Source organism: Metopolophium dirhodum, chromosome 8, assembly GCF_019925205.1.
Source record: "Metopolophium dirhodum isolate CAU chromosome 8, ASM1992520v1, whole genome shotgun sequence".
Lineage (NCBI taxonomy): Eukaryota > Metazoa > Arthropoda > Insecta > Hemiptera > Aphididae > Metopolophium > Metopolophium dirhodum.
This window is the reverse complement of record NC_083567.1, coordinates 6,305,571-6,325,947: the sequence shown is the minus strand read 5'-3', so window position 1 is coordinate 6,325,947 and position 20,377 is coordinate 6,305,571. Positions and strand designations below refer to the sequence as shown.

At 30.0% G+C, this 20,377-nt stretch overlaps 1 protein-coding gene across 1 annotated transcript; it reads right to left on the bottom strand.

Annotated features, from left to right (window-relative positions):
* Positions 1–299: 299 nt before the first annotated feature.
* On the bottom strand, positions 300–20,239 carry LOC132950909 (ATP-binding cassette sub-family G member 8). Its single transcript, XM_061022526.1, has 15 exons — positions 19,971–20,239; positions 7,715–7,894; positions 7,308–7,647; positions 7,049–7,239; positions 6,808–6,964; positions 5,255–5,363; positions 3,417–3,652; positions 3,132–3,345; positions 2,875–3,066; positions 2,614–2,797; positions 2,408–2,548; positions 2,190–2,340; positions 1,993–2,116; positions 1,515–1,801; positions 300–1,436 (listed from the first exon to the last, which is right to left on the bottom strand). The coding sequence occupies exons 2-15, from the start codon at positions 7,885–7,887 to the stop codon at positions 1,197–1,199; spliced, it is 2,739 nt and encodes a 912-aa protein (XP_060878509.1). The 5' UTR covers positions 7,888–7,894; positions 19,971–20,239; the 3' UTR covers positions 300–1,196.
* Between the last annotated feature and the right edge of the window lie 138 nt (positions 20,240–20,377).

Below are 20,377 nucleotides of genomic sequence, written 5' to 3'. Positions count from 1 at the left end.
AAATTGGGTGATTCATTAAACAGTTAACACTTAACACCAATTATCTCGAAAGGTAATAGGTAATGTTTTTTAAAATATAATTATAATTTTAATAAACTAAAAAACAATAGTTTTTGAAAAAAATATTTTTATTCTATTTTTAATTATTTTGATTTTTTGAATGACAACATCATACATTTTAAATTTTGTTTTTTTTTTGCATATTCATTTTTTAATGTTTATATATAATAATTAAATTTCAAACGATTAGTATAATTTGTTATAAGTAGGTACTTAAGGTTTAGATATAAGCTCATCAAAACTTTAAATAGGCACTTATAACTTGTCACTTACAACTAATTAACAACTCAAAAATTTGATTAATATACATTAAAATTCTCAAAAAAAAAATTCAACTTATGAATATAAAATTAGAAATGTACCTGTCATATTTAATAAAATGGTATTTTAGTAAAAAATTCAAATTATCTAAAAAATGATTTTTAAAAACATTAATACTATTCGAGATGAGTGTTTATTGTTAAATGAATCACCTTTTATAATATATAATATATTATATTATATATTATTTTGTTGTGAGCAATTTTAAATTATATACAAATAAATAATATTAACATAAATCAATTAATATTTAATTATACAGGTACTTATCAAATAATTATAAATAATAATATATTAATAGCTAGTGGGTAGTTTATATAGAAATACATTATTTGTATTTAAAATTTCATAGATTTACTAATAGTTTATGTTGATTCTGTTCATAAAATCAAAGAAAATTGAGCGATTTATATGAATCATTAAAATTCTATAATTTATAGGGTTTTATTTGACCTAGGCAATTTACTAATACAGATATCTTATATATTATATAGTATACACACATTCTACGTACAGTAAATAATTTAACTATTCGTTGTACATTTTAATTTGATCTAGTACTTGACTTGACACAATAATAATATAATATAAAATTACAGATTTCCGTCATAACATTCATATCACATACGTTTATGAATTTCATAAAATATTTGAATACATATTTAAACAAAGACTCTAACAATATATTATAGGTATTAACAAAACTATAATAAAAAAATACCTCGTACTTTCAAACAAAATTTGTTTTTCTATCTATGTCTAATTTGTTGTAAATAAACATAATAGTTTACATTTTAATAATAATATATTCTCGGTTATCTTTGTGGACGAGAAACTTTGTGAAACCTGTTACAAAACCTACTGATACTTATGAAGAAAAATATTACTATTAAAGCGAAAAATCCCCATAAATAGAGGCCAGCTGATAATGAGTCCTTGTTGGTGAATAACACATATGGCTCCACCGCCGGTGTCAATAGGCCGTGGTGAATTAGGGCTGCAGTACCATTCGGGATTGGACATGGTAATTGCACTATTATGTCTTGATGTTGGATCTAAAAAATATCACGTATAGAAATATTATAGAACCGATAATAAATCATTGGGTAAAATTTAACTCGTTATTTTTTTACCTGCTTGTTGCGACACACAAGGGTAGAAGCGAGTGAAGAGAGCGTATCATGACTATGGTCTTTTCTTAATAATGGCAACATAAAATACCTAGTCGGTGACAAAGTCGAAAGAAACCGAACACCAGGTATTTTCTTAAGATCGGCAAAATTGAGTAGTATACCACTAATTACGCCGGACACAAGAACAGTAATGGTTGTCAGCACCGATGAACTGAGACGGTCGGGCATCAGGTACCCTATCGCTGTTGCCATTAACTGTACGGAACTCATATGAATCGCAACGTTCACTATAAAATATAACATTTAGTAAATAAAATATTTTTAAATCGCACATGGTTGTAATTGATTGTTTATTAAAGGTAAACTGAAATTAAGTCTAGAAAGTAGAAATGTATAATACCTTCAATAGGTATAATATGTACCTTCTTATAAAAACTTTTTAACCTTTATAGACAGTGTAATATTTATATATACTCACATAGGTATGCAAAAAATGGTTCCGAGTTGTATAAATCATAATCATGATAGAGAGCAGACATGGCATATGCCGGCACAGAATATACTATCCAGATTAAAGCTGAGGGAGGAATACTGCAGAAAATCTAATAAAAATTGTATTTATTATAATTACATTAATTATATTATTGATAAATATTACTAATTAGTTTTACTCACTGACGTTACGATGTACACAAATCGACTGTATAAATTATCAGCAATATCACTTTCTATGGAATCACGGTCATTTCCATGTGTATCACTTAATGCAATTTGTAGAATGAGTGGCAGTGCTCCAACTATCATAATGCTGTAATAGAACCCCATTCTGAAAAATAATTAGTTAAATAAAATATCATCTTGTACTGGTTTCGAAGATAAATGATATTTTATACCTGTCACCAAATGAAAGTTGTGGATCCGTAGCTGGAATGTCCGAAAATATTGTGCCATAAATTATTGACAATATACCAGCAATGAAAAACCTAGAAATCCATCGTAAACTACTCCTGGGCTGCGAATACGCCATGTGACGTCTAAACAATAAAAACATAATATTGTATTAGTTATTTATATGAATTTACAGCTATATGTATCATACAATATTATGGCGACAATTTGTATTGGCACAATGGCAGTTCGCGGCTTTCCTGGCAAAGGTTTTGGCGGTCCAGGGTCTGGTAAAGGTTCAACTCTTCTTCTAAATAGATCCGCAAGCTGTTCTACTCTTTGACTTGACTCTAACATGGCCTCTGCTGATAAATCATCGAGTGTGACTAAGTCAACTAAAAATATATATAAATGTTTAATCTAAAAAATAATTTATAATGGATTAAATATTTGCTATTTATTTATGACTTACGATAATAATCTGAAGGATTCTTGAAAGCTGGACACGGATAATCAGCCGATGAAAAATATGGCAACATATTTCTGCGTCGACCAGAATACATTAAATGACCAACAGATATTAATGCAACTCTTGAAACCATAGTAAATATTTCATAAGTAGGAGGCTGCAGTGTCACCATTACGATACGCGGATTCACACCAGCTAAAGTAATTAAACTTTTTATTTATTTACTTATTATAATTTATATACAAGTTATAATTACTGACTTGGGGCACCAGCCGCCCATTGTCTAAGAAATTCAACTAGAAAGAACGTGTCGAATATATCCATTGTCACGGTTGGCCTGTCAAGCATTATAATTTCTGCATCAGACATTAAATGGCATGCTACACTTAATCTTTGGGCTTCAGAGGCAGTTAGTTCAGAAACATTGGTATTTAAAACTTGTCCTAGACCCAACTCTTCAATAAGTACTCCCATCTAAAGTGGAAATTAAGTATAGTTATAATATAACATATGTGTAAAATGTGTAGTAATATGAATATACGAACTTGATCGTTTTGAGATACTTTTGGTATGGCACGAAAAGGAGCTTTCCGTAAATGAGAATAAAACGCTAAAGTCTGTGCTACACTTAAATTAGGAGCTAATTTAGCTTCAGCGGGTATATAAGCAATATGTTTAGAAAATGAAGAAATAGAAATATTTTGGCCATTGAGCAATATATGCTGTACTTGGCATGGATGACGATTTGCAAGGCTACTTAAAAGAGCTTCTCCTTCTCGTTCTAAAAAAAATAAATACAAATTAGGTTGATTAAAAAACTAGTTAATGTGGATATATTATTATAATAGATTACTCTTAATAAATAAAAAGGTGGATAAGTGGATGTCGCTCTGCTGTACAGTAGGTAACAAGTGGGTCACTGTAATGGATGGTGTTAAATTTGAATTCAATGATATAATATCATTGTATAAGAAAAACGATTCTGAGCGAAAACGGTCAGTCAGCCTATGATTTTACCAAGTATATTTGATGATATTATTGTGAATAAAGTAATTTATATATAACCTATTTACGTGGAGCCTTGTTTTAAATTTTCAATCCTTAGCCATAAAAGTTAAAAATTTATAAATTTATAACCACAAAATAATTAATAAATTATGAATTTGATAAATGTTGTCAAAATTTGAACTTTAAATGCTTATAAAAAAAAATTGTGCATATGTATTTTTAATATTTTTCAACTGCTATTAGAACGATATATCAGGAGCCTTATATTAAATTTTCACGCTTTTTTACCCAACAAATAAAAATTTATTGATATTTATAGAAAAAAAAACTAAAAAAATTGAAAACTGACAATGTCCATAAACAGCTCAAAAAGAGTCAAAATATTTTCAACATTTTATGGTGTATAGAAAATGCCAATATAAACATTCAGTGAAATTTTCAAGGATCTACAGTCATTCATTTTTTAATTACAATAAAATAAGAAAATTGTTACATGAGAAAGCGAGTAAATATCAAATGTTGTAAAAATATAAATTTCAGACGCTCATAAAAATTTAATTTAAGTTTCTTCTAGACATTTTTTTTTTGATAAAGGTAGACAAACTTATGAGTAATCTTATATTACATTTTCAAATCTTAGATTTAAAAAGAAAAATTTTTATGAATTCTCAACTCAAAATAATTTGCTATTTTTCGTGATTTTTCCGTATTTTGTCAAAATTTGAACTTTAAATGCTTATAAATAAAAACTGTGACTAAGGATTTTAATTTTTTTCATCTGCCTTTGAAACAATAACCTAGGAGCCTTCTATTAAATTTTCAAGCTTTTTTACTCAACAGATAAAATTTTATTGATATTTATAGAAAAAAAAACTAAAAAAATTGAAAACTGACAATGGCCGTAAACAGCTCAAAAAGAGTCAAAATATTTGGAAAATGTTATGGTGTATAGAAAATTCTAATATAAACATTCAGTCAAAATTTCATGTCCCTACGGTCATTTGTTTTAGAGTTACACTAAAAACCAAAATCGATTTTCTCCTAAACAGATTTGGCGTAAAAATTTCCATTTTTCCTTAATTTTTCTTTCGTTTTTCACGTCGTTTTTGGAAACTACTGAGAAATTTTTACTTTTGATCCCCCAAAGTACCAACTAGATTCCCTAGATTCCCTAGATTCAATTTCCTATCAGAAAAGTTACTGTTGAAGAAAATCCAAGCACTTTTACTGTCCTAAAAGGTGATGACAGACACAAAAATAAAAAAAAACACACATCATTGTAAAATCAATACTTTCATCGCTTCGCTCAGAATCTAAAATATGTACATTTTTAAAATAAATCAATACAAATATTAATGAAATGAGTTTTATGTACCAGATGTCATCATAAAGGCCATTACTTCACCGGCTTGAACTTCAAATGAAATCCCCTGAATTTTTGGCCTTTTTCCATCTGAACTTCCAGGCACTTCTAGTCCCCTTACCTAAAATTCAAGTTACATAATAGTGTCATTAGTCATTACTTTTTATAAAATGTAGGATCTATAATATATCCTATATATACATGTTCAATTCATTTTAGCTTTAAGTTTCAACTAATTTCAGAGGATTTGAAGCAAAATAATATTTTTGTATCATTGAACATACAATTAATAATATATAATTTGGATATGTTTAATAAATATTTTTAAATTATATATACGTAACAATTCACCAGAGTGTGTAACATGAAAGTGAAATATCATTCAAAATAATTGCTTTATTAAACCACTAGGCATGTAGAGACAGTTATATATTTCATTTAAAATAACAGTACGATATTTACTCAGTGCCTCCAAAGTTATGTATTATGTATGTTAAAATCAATCACAATATGTTGAGAGTTGATTATTAAACAAGTCTATTATTCATTTTTTTTTCTTTATTAAGCTAATGCATTGGCGACTATGGCCATTAGCATATTGTAGGGGGTTACGATTGGTTTTAGAAACACGTATTGTCGTAGGGCGAAGATTCGTCACTAAAAACCCAGGTGAGAGCTAGTGACACCGCACAATGGTCTGAAACGTTATTTTAGGCGCTTAAAAGTCCTATTTCAAAATGTGCTAAAAAAAAAAATATTAAAACTCCATAATCATAAGCTCAAATATAAAATTTCACAATCATACATTTATTTTTACCTTGTTAATAACTATTTGAACATGGTAATTGTACGTCTTGGACGTTTTTTTCGCTATTTTGAATGAAACTTAATATTTTATTTATCAGGGAAATGTATTTTTTTTTTAATTTTTTTTTATGATATTTCCTTTAGGTGTATTAATGTTGGTGTATTAATGATATTAGAAGGATAAAAAAATATTTATTCAATTTTTTTTTTTTTATTGACAATACAAAGTTATTTGAAAATATTTTAAATTTTGAGATATTTTTTTAGCGTGTAAATAAAAATTACTCAATTTTACCCATAATCTGATGTGTATACATAAAATAAAGAAAGTTCCCAGGATTTTGGAAACGTAATTTTTTTGCGTCCATGATGAATTATTGCGTACAGAAATTATTTCAGTAAGCTTTATTGCAATATTCGCAACAAAACATACATTTTGTACCTATAGGTAATTTATTAACTCTGATATATTTTAATTTGGAATTTTCTTTTTATTATTATTTCATTGTAGTTACCACTGTGCGCCGGACGATGCTTGACCGCAACACACATTAGTGACTGCGGCCAACCACCGTACCACACCAAGTCCCAAAATATAATTAATTTATCAGTACCATTGAACACACATAATTAAACATTTTTGCTAATAAACATAATGTTTTAGTTATTAAACATTTATTTTATAAATATTAAATAGGTACTTGCAAAAAATAAGATTTGTAATTAAATCCTAGTATTCCTAAATAATATTATTTTACCTGAAGATATGGATAAACAATTGCAGGTTGTCCGTAAATATCTGATCGATTTGGACTTAAATTGCTCATCATACTAATACTCCTATCTCTAGGTGTAGTAGCTGTTGTACCAACAACAGCTATGGAAGCGGGCCGACCACTCGTTAAATGGTGAGAACTGTTATAAAAACAACAAAAAATAAAGTACATTTTAAGTTACTAGATGTATACCAGTTTAAGCATATTATCGAAGTATAAGTACCTATAATGATGTGCTGGATTAGTGTAATGATGATGATGATGATTCACTTCAGACAGTGCTCGCAAGTCATGTACGCTCCTCCGCTGCATTGTTGGAAGTTCTTGTCGAATAGGATATCCATGAGGTGCGAGTAAATTAGCTTCACTTATACTTTTTCCTCGACGACCCGGGTGATGTCTTTGTAAAGTAGGCTAAAAAAAGATTTCCATAAGCGATAATTAATAATCGTTTTCTAATTTGAAAAATAAATTATGCCTACCCCGCCGTGGTAAATTGCATGATTGCAAAAGTCCGGATCACTTCTAGTTCTCGTATAAGGTCTTTGACTTCGTATAGCTGCTCCATCTTCACTCGAGTCATAACCACTAGATCCATCCCTGCGACTGTTAGGCGGAAATACTCTGGGTAAGCCAAATTTGAGGTACGTGTACATATTCGAACTCAGAGGCGATTTGTGTACATCGTATTTTGGACCGTATCGTGGATGGCTGAGTATGGACTGCACAGTAGATTCGCGCAACTGAAAGTTACCATATGGTAGGGGGGACTTCTCACTCGATCCAAGAGCAGAGTCCGTGAAATCAGAATTTAAATTTTGCCTAAAAAAATATTCATATACCTACATATAATATAATGAATATAAAATGTTTTTAAAGAGACATTTACCTGTAAATACTCCAAGCGTGAAGATCTTCAGATGCTGGTGGTCCCATTGACGTGACCGCATGGTGGCTTAAATGAGGGTCTGTACCAGCTACAGAATATCGTCGTTCACCCATTTCCCACGCTTGACCTCCTCCTCCTACTCCACCGCTACTAAACCTTCTCGGGCCCGGCATGTTGGTTCTGGGAAATTAAAACTATTTAGGATAATGAAATAAAAACAGTGTTCATCAGCTCAAACGACAACTAAACATTAACATTCCCAAATAAAGAAATGCAATAATAATAATATTAATTTACCAACATCGCACCCTTGACCATTCTATTCGGCCTGAAACAATGATCATTCGATACCGTATTAATTAGACGCATATACTTGACACAAATGATTAAAAGACCGATTCGAACTGCACCGGATATGGCGATTGCTAAACATTTGTTATCATCAACGATAATAACGGAGGAAAAAACTGTATACGAGATTGCATAAAAAGCCTAATGTTTCGTAAGCAAAATTACGATTAATTTGCTATTATATTTGTCGGGTCATGATCAACTTTCTATATATTATTTAAGCCGCGTAATGCGCGGTGGCACACAGAATGACCGGATGACGGTAGTTGCGGTGGTTTCATATATAGATATAGGACAATACGCGACACGAAGTCTATAAGGCTATATGCTCAGCGTTATCGAAATCGAATTTAATCCCATCACGAATTATTAAATTGTAATCTTCAGACGTTATGGGTACCTACGCATTACACGTGTAAAATCCATTAGCCGTACACCTATAATACAACAATATAAAGCTCACAGTGGACGATGGCTGTGGTGGATTATATTATTGTACAGGTGTACCGTGTACGCGTATTATATATTGCAGACGAAGCGCCCACGCGAGCTAGCTACAATAAAAGATTCGGCCGTCGAACCCGAAAATTACGTCTGGATCATTATCTATATACCTACACGGCCTGACCCAGCTCCCTGCTCAGCGGTATGCACACCACGAGAGTAAATTACAAAATATAGCTAGGTAAAGCAATCTTTTTCATTTCAGTACGCGTTATGCTGCCAAATGACAGCTGCTATACAGCCGACGGAAGAAGAACTGACGGCCGGCAACAGGAAATCGTATAATCAACATCGTGCGTAATACGCGCGCGGAATCTCGTACGCCGCGAGGAAAGTAGTCGATCTCTCGCTAGTCTGTCCCAGTTATTATTATTATTATTATTATTATATTATACGTAGATGGATGTACGGAAAATGCCGTCGACGGCGATGATGACGATGACGGTGATGATAATAATGCGAGCAAAATAACTGGTCGGGCAGTCGGCACGCGCGACATCCGACAACTATAATACTGCTGCAGTCCTACTAGCCTAGAACCGGCGTATAAACGATCGAAACCCGTTTGTACATACACACAAGCCGTATAATATATATTTTATATAAAATATTGTATATGTATAGGTACTACCGTTGCGTACGATACATATTATACGTGGACACGATTATTATTAATTTGTTTTTCTTCTATTCCCTCCCGTCTGTGTGTACACGAACAATTTAACATCGTTCATTAACACAATAACGACGACGACAACCGATATCAGACAGCCGTGATGATGAACTATATACGCTCGACGACCGTGACGGGACCTATAGACCACCTGGCAATAATATATATTATGTTAAAATAATAACAACAAAAATAATAATAATAATAATATACTCTGCAGTCATGGTATACGGTCGCTGTCGTACATAGACGTGACGACGGGCAAGCGGTATAAAACTTTGTTTCCGATCTCGACGGGATGACGGCGGCTGCACATGTGCATCCGAACGGAACGCAATATAGTATCTATGTAGTATGTATAGAGGTAAATATAGGTGTATATTATTATATAGGTACGGTGTGTCGGTGTGTGGTCTATCGCTTACGGAAATATTCTACGGCGGCAAGTCCGCGTGCGTTCAAAATTTCTCAAAAAAATTGTTTGTTGCCCGACCACTTCACCAGCAGCGTCTCACGTCAAAATAATAAATAAAAAATACATCCTCTTAAACTTTACATACCTACACACTTCTTATGATCATTTTGCTCACGTACCAACACTATCGAACAAAACAATCAATTACAATGATGACAATTGAAAAGTTAAACGTCACCAATAACAATTTAATTCCAGTGTGACATCATTATATAATAATATTATACCTAGTATATGTATGGTATATTATAATTAATAACAAAGTAGTTTATAACAAAATCGATCTTCTATTAACAAAAAAATCAATGCCTTAGTAACGAACCACAAAGATGGACTGAGCAATAAAGAATAGTAATACCTAACCTTTACTTATAAATACCACGTGGCGTTGATTAATATTTTAAACATTTTTTTTACGGTTCTAATCGCATTAAAATGTAAAATTCAGAAGTAAAAGTTCCACACTTAACATACCTACTACCTAATTTAACAGATTTGTATTTATTATTTATTTGAAGTTCATTGACCAAACGTTCATGAATGTCTTCTTTTAAGAATGTACTTGAGCTCAAATCATGAATGCCATCATTCGGTTAATCGTCCATTAACCACACAAACCGGTCTTTCTAGTGGTATTATAATTTATCAATATAATACTCAGTTTATCCAAAAAATTTTCCCGACATTATAATGTATTCAACTTCGTCGAAAATTAATTTTTTTTTTATGATAATGGCTTTCTCTTAGGCTTCAAGCTTGGACGAGTGTCAGATTACCATAAATCCTATTGCTAAAATACACTATATATTTCCCCAAGTTATACTTAGGTATGACCGATTGTTTTGAAAGCGATAAACGTTATCTTTCTGCCTACTTAGGTTTTGCTATAGTGTATTATATTTTACACGATTCTATTGTTCATTACTATAAAATCGTGATGTCATTATACTCATTTTTTATAAATTATATCGTTTGTGCAAACGAAAGTATAAGACAGCGCAATTGAAGTTTTTCTATCATTCTTTCATATCTAGAAGTATTACTTAATCAAAAACTATTTGATTACATTTTTACATGAAGTATCTATATGGTATAACGTTGTATATTATAAGTTCCCTTATAATTATGTGTCTAGTGCCTACACATTATAGTTTCTTAAATTTAATGACAGTTATTCAGTGTACATATTGTGTACTATACATACCTAAAAACCGTATTAGATAGTATAAGATTTTTGATCAGAATTCTGCAGAATATATTAATCAACTTTTCAGACTTCACTGGGTACAATTATAAAAATTAAAAATGGAAACACGTATAGGAATACTTAGCTTATTTCAAATCAGCTACATTTATAGAATAGTTAGATTATTTTCAATTATTTATAATTGAATATCGCAGATCAATAACCATCAATGAACAGGTGAAAGAGAGGAATAGATAGAAAAATAAGTAGGTAATTTATTTGTATCTTTAACTATCTAAATGCATTATTTATACATACCAAACCAGATACCTATATATTACTTTATTTTTGCAACATTTGTATTTTTACACCTAATTTCTCCACAACTATTTTACTTTTTATTATTAAATTGATATACCGAACGTGATCTGAATATCTGATATAGTAATATCATTCCTTTTAAGATATTAGTTCTAATAATAGCTGTATGTTTGTACCTATAGTTTATTCGGAGACAATTTTGGGACCTACAAATGTACAATATTATATGTCATATAAATAATTGACTTTATTAACGTTTTTGGATCATTTTTGTACCATAGACAATAGTTTATTTTAATTGTATTTTAAGTACTCACTTTATAATAATGGCTAAAAAATCCATTTAAAAGAGTTAAATTATAATAAAGTAAATACGAGTAGGTATAAAAAAATATTACTAAATATTTAATTTAATTAAATAGTTTTTGAATATACCTAATAAGAAATAAATTACAGACAATGAAGATCAATGTGTCTGTTGGTTTTTATGATCTATGAATAAAACATTTTTATTTATAATATGTATTATTATTTGTATTTCCTTAATGCAAATTTGTTTTGTGACACCAAAAAATTTATTTTATTGATTTCAATTTTTATTTTTTTATAATCATACGGTTTTTTAATTTACACTTGTTAAAAAAAACAGTCCTAGAGCACCTCATAGAAAAACAGCAACCGTTTGTCTGATAATGATGATATTGATTTATGATAATAGTGATTACCTATCTCTGATTAGTGATTACCTAATATACCCTAATTCCCCATATACTAACAAGTAACCCTATTATACTGAATTCACCCATATTATAATGTACAATAGTCTATTTAGAGGGGGACAGAGTAACCGAGCGGACTAAGACGTCGGTTGCGGGACACGCACCGTCGCCGGTTCGAATCTCGTTCACGGGCGGCACTTCTCTCCGGGCTGACATCTGTCTGGAGAGAGAGGTCACCATCCCCCGACCGGGCATGGTACAAACCTACGGAAGCCCAATTGAAATTCTGCCAGATCCAAAAAACACACGTGTTTACCAAAACCTACAATACCCTCCCCCACAGTTTAAATAACCATCCAATGGTCTAAGTTGTCACAGGTTAAAAAAAAATCTGGTTAGCTACTATGAACAAGATTATAGGTACATATAATTAATATATTAATTATGGGCGGGTATGAGCGATGATAAATAAATAGATTGTAATATTTTAATGTTTATAATAATAAGTATACCTATACTATACATATAGTATATTTTGATATATATATCATTAGTATTGTGAATTATATAGATAGGTAATCATTAAATGTTAACTATATGGGATGTTCTATAGTATAATATATTATGTGTAATGCATAAACTATATAAGTTAAGTGATATGAATTTTTTTAGGGTGTGTCAGTTTGATAGATACTTTACAATAAACAAAATAATTACCAAGTATTAAAATTAAGTAAATGCGGTTAAATTCAGCATAAAGTTGATTAAATGTCTATATATCACATACAATATATTTTAATATAATAAGGTACATATTTCAGTTTTAGGTTAATAAGATGACAACTCGGGAAAATTTCGAGTATAATATTATGTATAATTGAATACCTATAGGGGCTAATATTATGTCATGGTCGTCTCCGATGTCCATAGACGGTGATATCTGGGCACTGGTCAGTATACTATATTTTGATGATCGAGACTATATCAGGAATACTTAATGAATAACGACTGTTATTTAATATTATCATATAATATATCCTGTGTAATCGAGTACCTACCAAATTTAATAATTTTGAATATAAAATATAAATCAACCAATTGTATTCAAAAATTGTAATTACTTAAAAACTAATGTGATTTAAGTAACACAGACTCAAAAAGTCAAAACTATATTCTAAAAACTTTTGACGAGATCATCAAAATTAAAAATATCATTACATTTTTTTTTTATTTAATACGAATTATGTGTTCCTATATTGTTATGTATATTGTATGTAAACACATTTTCTAGAGCTGGGTACATTTTACTAATTTCTGATGTAGTAAAACAATTGATTCAATTTAGTGACGATAAATATTAACCATTGCCTGAGTATAGGTATCTATATACAATATACGTATATATCAAAAGTGAACAGGGATGAGTTTACTAAATGCAATTTAAATTGTAATATGTTTAGATTTTTATATCCAAAACTCAAACAATGTTTACAATGTTTGGCATAGTTTATGTGGGTTACTATTATAAAACAAGTGTCAAGTTGTTTGATTCAAATCTATTGTTCATTTGTTGTTGATTTAACATTCATGGTAAAAAAAATCAGAATACCGTTTAGATATTTTATTTATAACAGTCCTCATCTATAGGTACGGAATAATAGCGTTCGATTTGTTGAATTGTGTTGAATTTAAAACTATTCAGAGGTAATTGACCTTTGTTGCGTAAATAATATCACATTTAATTTCGTTGTTTTTTCTTTATTTATTGTTCAACATTAACTAATTTAAAACGTAAACAAGAAGAAATCAATAATCATTTAACAATGTATAATATATATGGTGCCTCTGAGGTTTTCAAGCATCGCTTTGTTAAAACCACTATAATAGAATCGTTAAAAAAATGTATAATTCTCCTATATAATAATACTAGTATATTATATAAAACAAATTGTATTCCTCAATTCCGTGGACCACTTTGGTCTATACTATTAATATATATATATAGATATGAGCACGTTTGATTGACTATATTTCAACTGTCTGTTGCAGTAGGTATGTAGGTATATATACATATTATATATATATACGAAATATACACACGAAAGTACCGTTCTCGCATACCTATTATATATGATTGTACATTGATAGTGCGCCCTATACTATAATACATCTCCCACTATAATGTCCTGGAATTTTTCGTGCTAGGAATTGGTACTATATAATTTCGTTCCCAAACCAAACAATTGCCGTTTTTTTTCTTCTCTTTAATAGCATTCAGTGGCCATTTTTGAGGCTAATTAGAACGATCCTGGGAACGAGATCTGTTTCGGTGTATATAATATAATAATAATATATATATGTACGATATACATATATCTGCACCACAGGAATACATGCCAATGCTCTCTTCCAAGCGATTGTTCACGCTATGGAAATATCTCGCCAAGACGATGGTTAAAAGAAAGAAGACAAAAACTTAAATTAAATGACAAACGACAGAATGATCTTTTTTATATCCGTGTCAAGGACAAACCTAAAAAAACACAAACTTGTAGAATCGATTATCATCACAAAATTGACGTCTTTGACCGTGGAATCGATGACAGTCTTGGACACAGATCGTTCAATGACCTGTTATATAATAGATCTATAACCTTAATTAATGTTCATTTGTAAACTAGAAAATCGATTAGTCTTACAATTCAATTGATACATTAATAATAGCCGTGTACAGATTGGTAGGTACACGAATATAAAATAATTAAAGATATTCAATTCTGTAAATTGAATAGCATATTAACCACGGTTCTATGTATAATATAATCATCAAAAGTCATATACACACAATTTATGTACAATAATAATTAGTATAATAATACTTGTGAACTATCAGTCAACCATATCCTTACAGAATGCCTCCAGTACACGGAGGAACTCGACAAACTCAACATTCCCGATACCCTAGACGCAGCACTCGGACCGAACGCAGACACCACCTGCCAAATTTTAACTTTTTTAAGAAAATCTGAATTGTTCGATTTAATTTAAATATTATAAATTAAGAATATACGTTAAAAAAATAATTGCAATTATTGTAACAGTAACAATTAATAGCCGTTGTTGCCGATGTTTTGTTTTAGATCAAAAAAAAATAATAATAATAATAATACATGAATAGTTGCATTAGATACATTTTGTGTTTAAAAGTAAATGTTCAAAAGTAATATTTTTTGTAACTTAAAATTAAAAGATATTTTATTATTATAACTTATAAGTATAACTATAAAAACCGTAATGAAGGTAAAAAAATTAATCACAATTCACAAGCCATGACGAGTATAAATAAATTAAAAAATATGAAACTTACGATTTTGTTTCAGCTATAAATTATAATGTTCATTTACAGCGGGTGTTATATAATACTTACTATCAAATAATTTTTCTATTAAACATCCATTATATAATTTTTAAATTAAATAGAAATGATTTGGTTTATATTTGTTTTTATTCGCAATGTCATAAATAATTACACTTATGACTTTCATTTACTATATTATTGTTATTTTGTGTATGGTTTAACTGTTCAAATTTTTAAATCATGTAAATAAAGCTTCTTGGCATTTAATATTTCTAAAACTTCTTAATATTTTTAAGTTACCACAAAATAAATGCTATTCACTTAAATTAAAAATAATTGTAACATACTCAAAAGCGAATAGTGCACATATCAACTCCCACTTTTTATCTCAGTGTTTTTTTTCACTTACTATTGTGTGCTCGTTCAAGCATTTCTGAATAACGCTAAATATTTATTTAAAAAAAACAAACTGTAAACTTTTAGATTGCCGAATAGGTTTGTGGAATAATTTAAAAACGGTTTTTTTTCAAATTCATACATATTCAATGATTGATGTGAACCTATTTGTATAGAAATCTTGATCATAGCTTCATGCCTAAACTATACCTATAATATTACGTTTACCAAAATAAATATCATCAGATTATAAACTCGGGTTTCATAATACTAACTATATGAATATACGATATTATTTCTATAGGTATGTAGGTATAGGTACCGTATCCTTGTACTTCAATACTAAGTGAACGTTTATAGTGAAAAATGTATTACTCGAGGGAATAATGTAATATTTGTAAGTATTATAAGCCATAATAATAGTATAATATTAGAATGTATAATAAGGTTGTTTTTTTACTTTTTATAATATTTGATAAATATTGATTTCTCTTTGCATTTAACTTAATTTGATTTTAGATTCTGAGCGGAGCGAAAGAATGTATTGGTTTTATAATGATGTGTGTTTTTTTTTCTGTCAGCTACATTTAGGATAGTAAGCATGCTTTGATTTTTGAGATCAGCATATTTTCTGATAGAAAAGTGAACCTAGTTGGTACTTTAGAGAGGTTAAAATTGAAAATTCCAAGTAGTTTTAGAAAGCGTCGAGAAAAACTACCGACAACTTACGAAGCACCGCTAAAAATGGGATTTTAATTTCTAACGATTTGTTTATCACCATAGCAACGAATAAAAAATAATAATATTATAAGGACTACGCTAACCGCTCAGAATCGTTTTTCATATACAATGGTTTATCGTTGTATTCAAATATAACACATCCATTACAACTACTGTACAGCAGAGCGGTACCCACTTGTCCACCTTTTTTAATTGATTGTAATTTGTAATGCATATTAATACTATATAAATTAGATCATGGTCAGATTTTGTACAAACTAAAAATAAAATCAATTATATAAAAAAAAATAAAACTGCAATGTAAAAAATAGCAATGAATTTACATTTTATATTATATTCTTAAGAGCTTGTCAGTGCAATATTTGTTTTCTCTCTCAGACCAACGCACAACGTAGATAAAATCTAAAAACCTAAAAACGTTTTTTTTATGATTTTTGAGTAATATTAGAGTAAAATCACCAAATTTATTACAAAAATTATAGAGGATAATATTTTTAAAGGGTGAGCCACATTGGTTTAATATTTTATTACTATTTGACGTGTTGTATTCAACTTTCAAAATTAAAAAAAAACATTTAATTTTAATTATGTTTAAATTGTTTCAAATTGAAATGTCATAACCTCAACAACATTGTTCTCTACCGTTTTTGTAATGTGTAATTTTACTCTAAGATTATCCAAAAGCATGAAAAAAATGTTTCTGCGTAAAAGCGTTTTGTCTATGTTGCCAGAGAGAGAAAACAAACAGTGCCCTGACTATTAATGTTAATGTCAATGTCAATTTTGTCTCAAAACTTCAAATACGTAAAAAAATATGTATATTATACACATAAATACTAAATACAATGATAATAACCAAATCAGCAGATCCTCAAATTGCTCAAGTATACAAATACACGTTCTAGAAATGTTTGAGAATGCTAATCAGAACATTTTTTTTTAAATATAATATGTAAAATTTGTGGTAAAACCATACATTAATTATATCCTTGAATATCCCATGGGCCATGAATACATTCAACCATTGTTGAAAAACGATCTAAAGTTATGTTTATTTGTATTAAATACGTTTTGAACATAATTGTTAAAGAAATTAACTAATTATTACTTATAGGTAATTTATGTTGAATAAGTTAATACAGCGTTTCTCAACCTGCGATACACGTAAATCTCATATGTGGTACGCTAAAAAAATCTATCTTTATAAAAAAAAATGGAACGGATCATTAATTCACATTAAATATTATTTTTAATAATAATATAAATAACAATTGTACATATTTCATTTTCTTTTTATTCATTAAATGCTTATATTATTATCATCATTTTGTAGTTCCTAATAAAATAAAATTTCATACATGTAAAATAACATGCACATTTTTGATAAACATAAAAAAATATTATTTGGTCAAGTGGTACATGAAAATGTACAAACTGTGTAGGTGGTACGCGGATATAAATAAAGGTTGAGAATCGCTGAGTTAATACATTACTATTGTTTTTACTTCTTAATATGTATAGATAAATAAATATAAATATTGAGAAGACCTTAAACATACATTTTTTATATAAATGTCATAATACCTGTACCAGTGTACCTGCTATTATATTATTTGGCTATTAACCTGCATAATAATTAATAATTCAAAAACTTTCAAGTATGTTTACCTATAAATTACAATAGTCAAAACTACTATATTATTAACATATTTTGGAAATGTAAGATGCTATTGTCTGTAATAGGTATGTAATAGGTATCTATAATCTATTCAGTGGAAGTAAATACTGTATATAATAATATGAAATGTCAAGTGTCACATTCAAAATAGGACACATGACCATACGTAAGCATATTATACTAAACACGTAAAAACAAAACCTATATACCTAATGAATCTATTACAATTACACATGCACACAGCACACGCATATACATAAATAAATACATTTATATATTTGTATGGATACTAATGATTTAATGTGTAGTATGAATGATAAATCTACTGATATTTATTAATATTTACAGGCATAAAATAGTAAACAATTAACTTAAATATTTGTGTATTTGACCTTATAGTCTTGTAAGACACGAATTCTGTTAATTATTTATTCCAATAGTACCTATCAATACAAAAATTAATATGGTATTTAGTCATAAATATCGGCATAAATGAGCCTGCAGCCGTTCTACTTTTACTTTTAATGAAAATTATTTACTGTGTAAAAATTAAAACATAAAATTGTTTCTAAAACATACATAAGTAATAAATATATTATTGACTTTTAAAGCAAACGGTGATACACTGGATGTATTAATACGAGGGCCGAGGGGGTTTTGTGGGAAAACCTTCCCCGTCGCCCCAAAATTTTGTTTGAAATGCCTTATTTTAGTCAGTTAAGGTCACCCAATTTCTTATATAAACCCCCCCCTCACCAAAAAATTAAATTGTTTTTGTTTAATTACGATATTGTAGGTAGTGGTAGTTCAAATGTGAAATTATACAATATACCTACATAAAATATATTATCACCGACGAAACTCCTTTCAGTCGAATTTATAAATGTCGTAACACTAAAGCATAATATTTGTGGGTGCATTGATGGACAATGTTATTAAAATTCATAGATAATAATATACCTAATTATTGTTTAGGATGGTCGACGAATCTGTGTATAAATTTGCTACATTTGAACAATTGAGTGAAGAAAAGCACCTTTCTAAGATTCATAATTACGCCTTTGTGTAAAATGAAACACCAATGGTTCTTTGTTTCAAAATAAATAATATATTAATTATTTATATAGCCTTTCAAACGCTTTGTTTAAAAAAAAAAATTTTCGGAGACATCAACTGGACATCAGCCCGCATAATCTCGTCCTAAAGTGGGCCGGGTTTCTTCACAGCCTTCGCAATAATTGTGCCTATACTTTATACATGACCAGTGACCACGTTGAACAATAAACATTAAACACACGACAATAATATAGCCAAAATACAGCCGTAAATGTGTTAAGCTCCCTGTGACGCCAATACGTACTTATCTATGTGGGAAAGTGCAACGGGAATTATAATATTAGGAGTGTACCCAATATCGTGCCCCTTGCCAAGTTTAGAGGTCAACGCGTTGCATTCCTCCGGGACTGGTCACCGTTTTTTTTCGTAATTTTACTACCCACATGATATTATTATTGTCTTACAGATTTGCCATACGAATGTAACCGCGCCCCGTTGTCATTTAGAAAAAAAAAACCATAAATAAACATTCACCGAACAATTGTTTGTATTCGGTCGACAGGAGGGACGCCCCTGCGACTTGACCAACCCGTTGCAGTACCTATATTACACAATGACAATGTTGTCCGGTGACGTATCTACCCACCACATTAAACCTACATGATTCATTCAAAATGTTCACAATATTTTTTCACATAATATTTCGCTCTCAAAAACAACAAACCCGTAATAGTTATTTGCATAAAAAAAAGCAATGGGCAGAAACAATCATAAACTAATTATGCATAATAGACTTACTACACAGAAACGTATATATATTCAGCTATCTGTCCATGATCAAACGGCTCCTGAACTACGATGGTGGGCCTTTGTACATGTACCGATTAACATGCAGCACTTGGGTATTAAAGTACTTAATGCTACTCACGCCATTATCAATATCGGTGTTTTAAAAAAAAAATTGCCACTATTCGACCACCCGACTTTACAGCACATTTGGAGGGAATATTGCGCACAGACGACGAACAGGTAAGCGGCGGTAGATACGGACTGCCGCGGTGTGTGAAATCGTCCGAGACACCTGCACACCAGGTACCTGTGAGGGCGGCGAGCAGGTACGATCCAAGGCAGCCAACTGAACCGGTCTTTAACCTCTAGAGTTACTCTACTGTACCATATAGGAAAACGACAGGACGCGGTTGGCT

What these genes read in the sequence shown, in the direction of transcription:
- LOC132950909 (XM_061022526.1), bottom strand. Translation starts at nt 7,887, where the DNA reads ATGCCGGGCCCGAGAAGGTTTAGTAGCGGTGGAGTAGGAGGAGGAGGT. An exon ending in ATGGGCGGCTGGTGCCCCAA is followed by an intron (nt 3,067 to 3,131) that starts GTCAGTAATTAT and finishes TAATTACTTTAG; the next exon opens with CTGGTGTGAATCCGCGTATC. An exon ending in TTGTGTGTCGCAACAAGCAG is followed by an intron (nt 1,437 to 1,514) that starts GTAAAAAAATAA and finishes GATATTTTTTAG; the next exon opens with ATCCAACATCAAGACATAAT.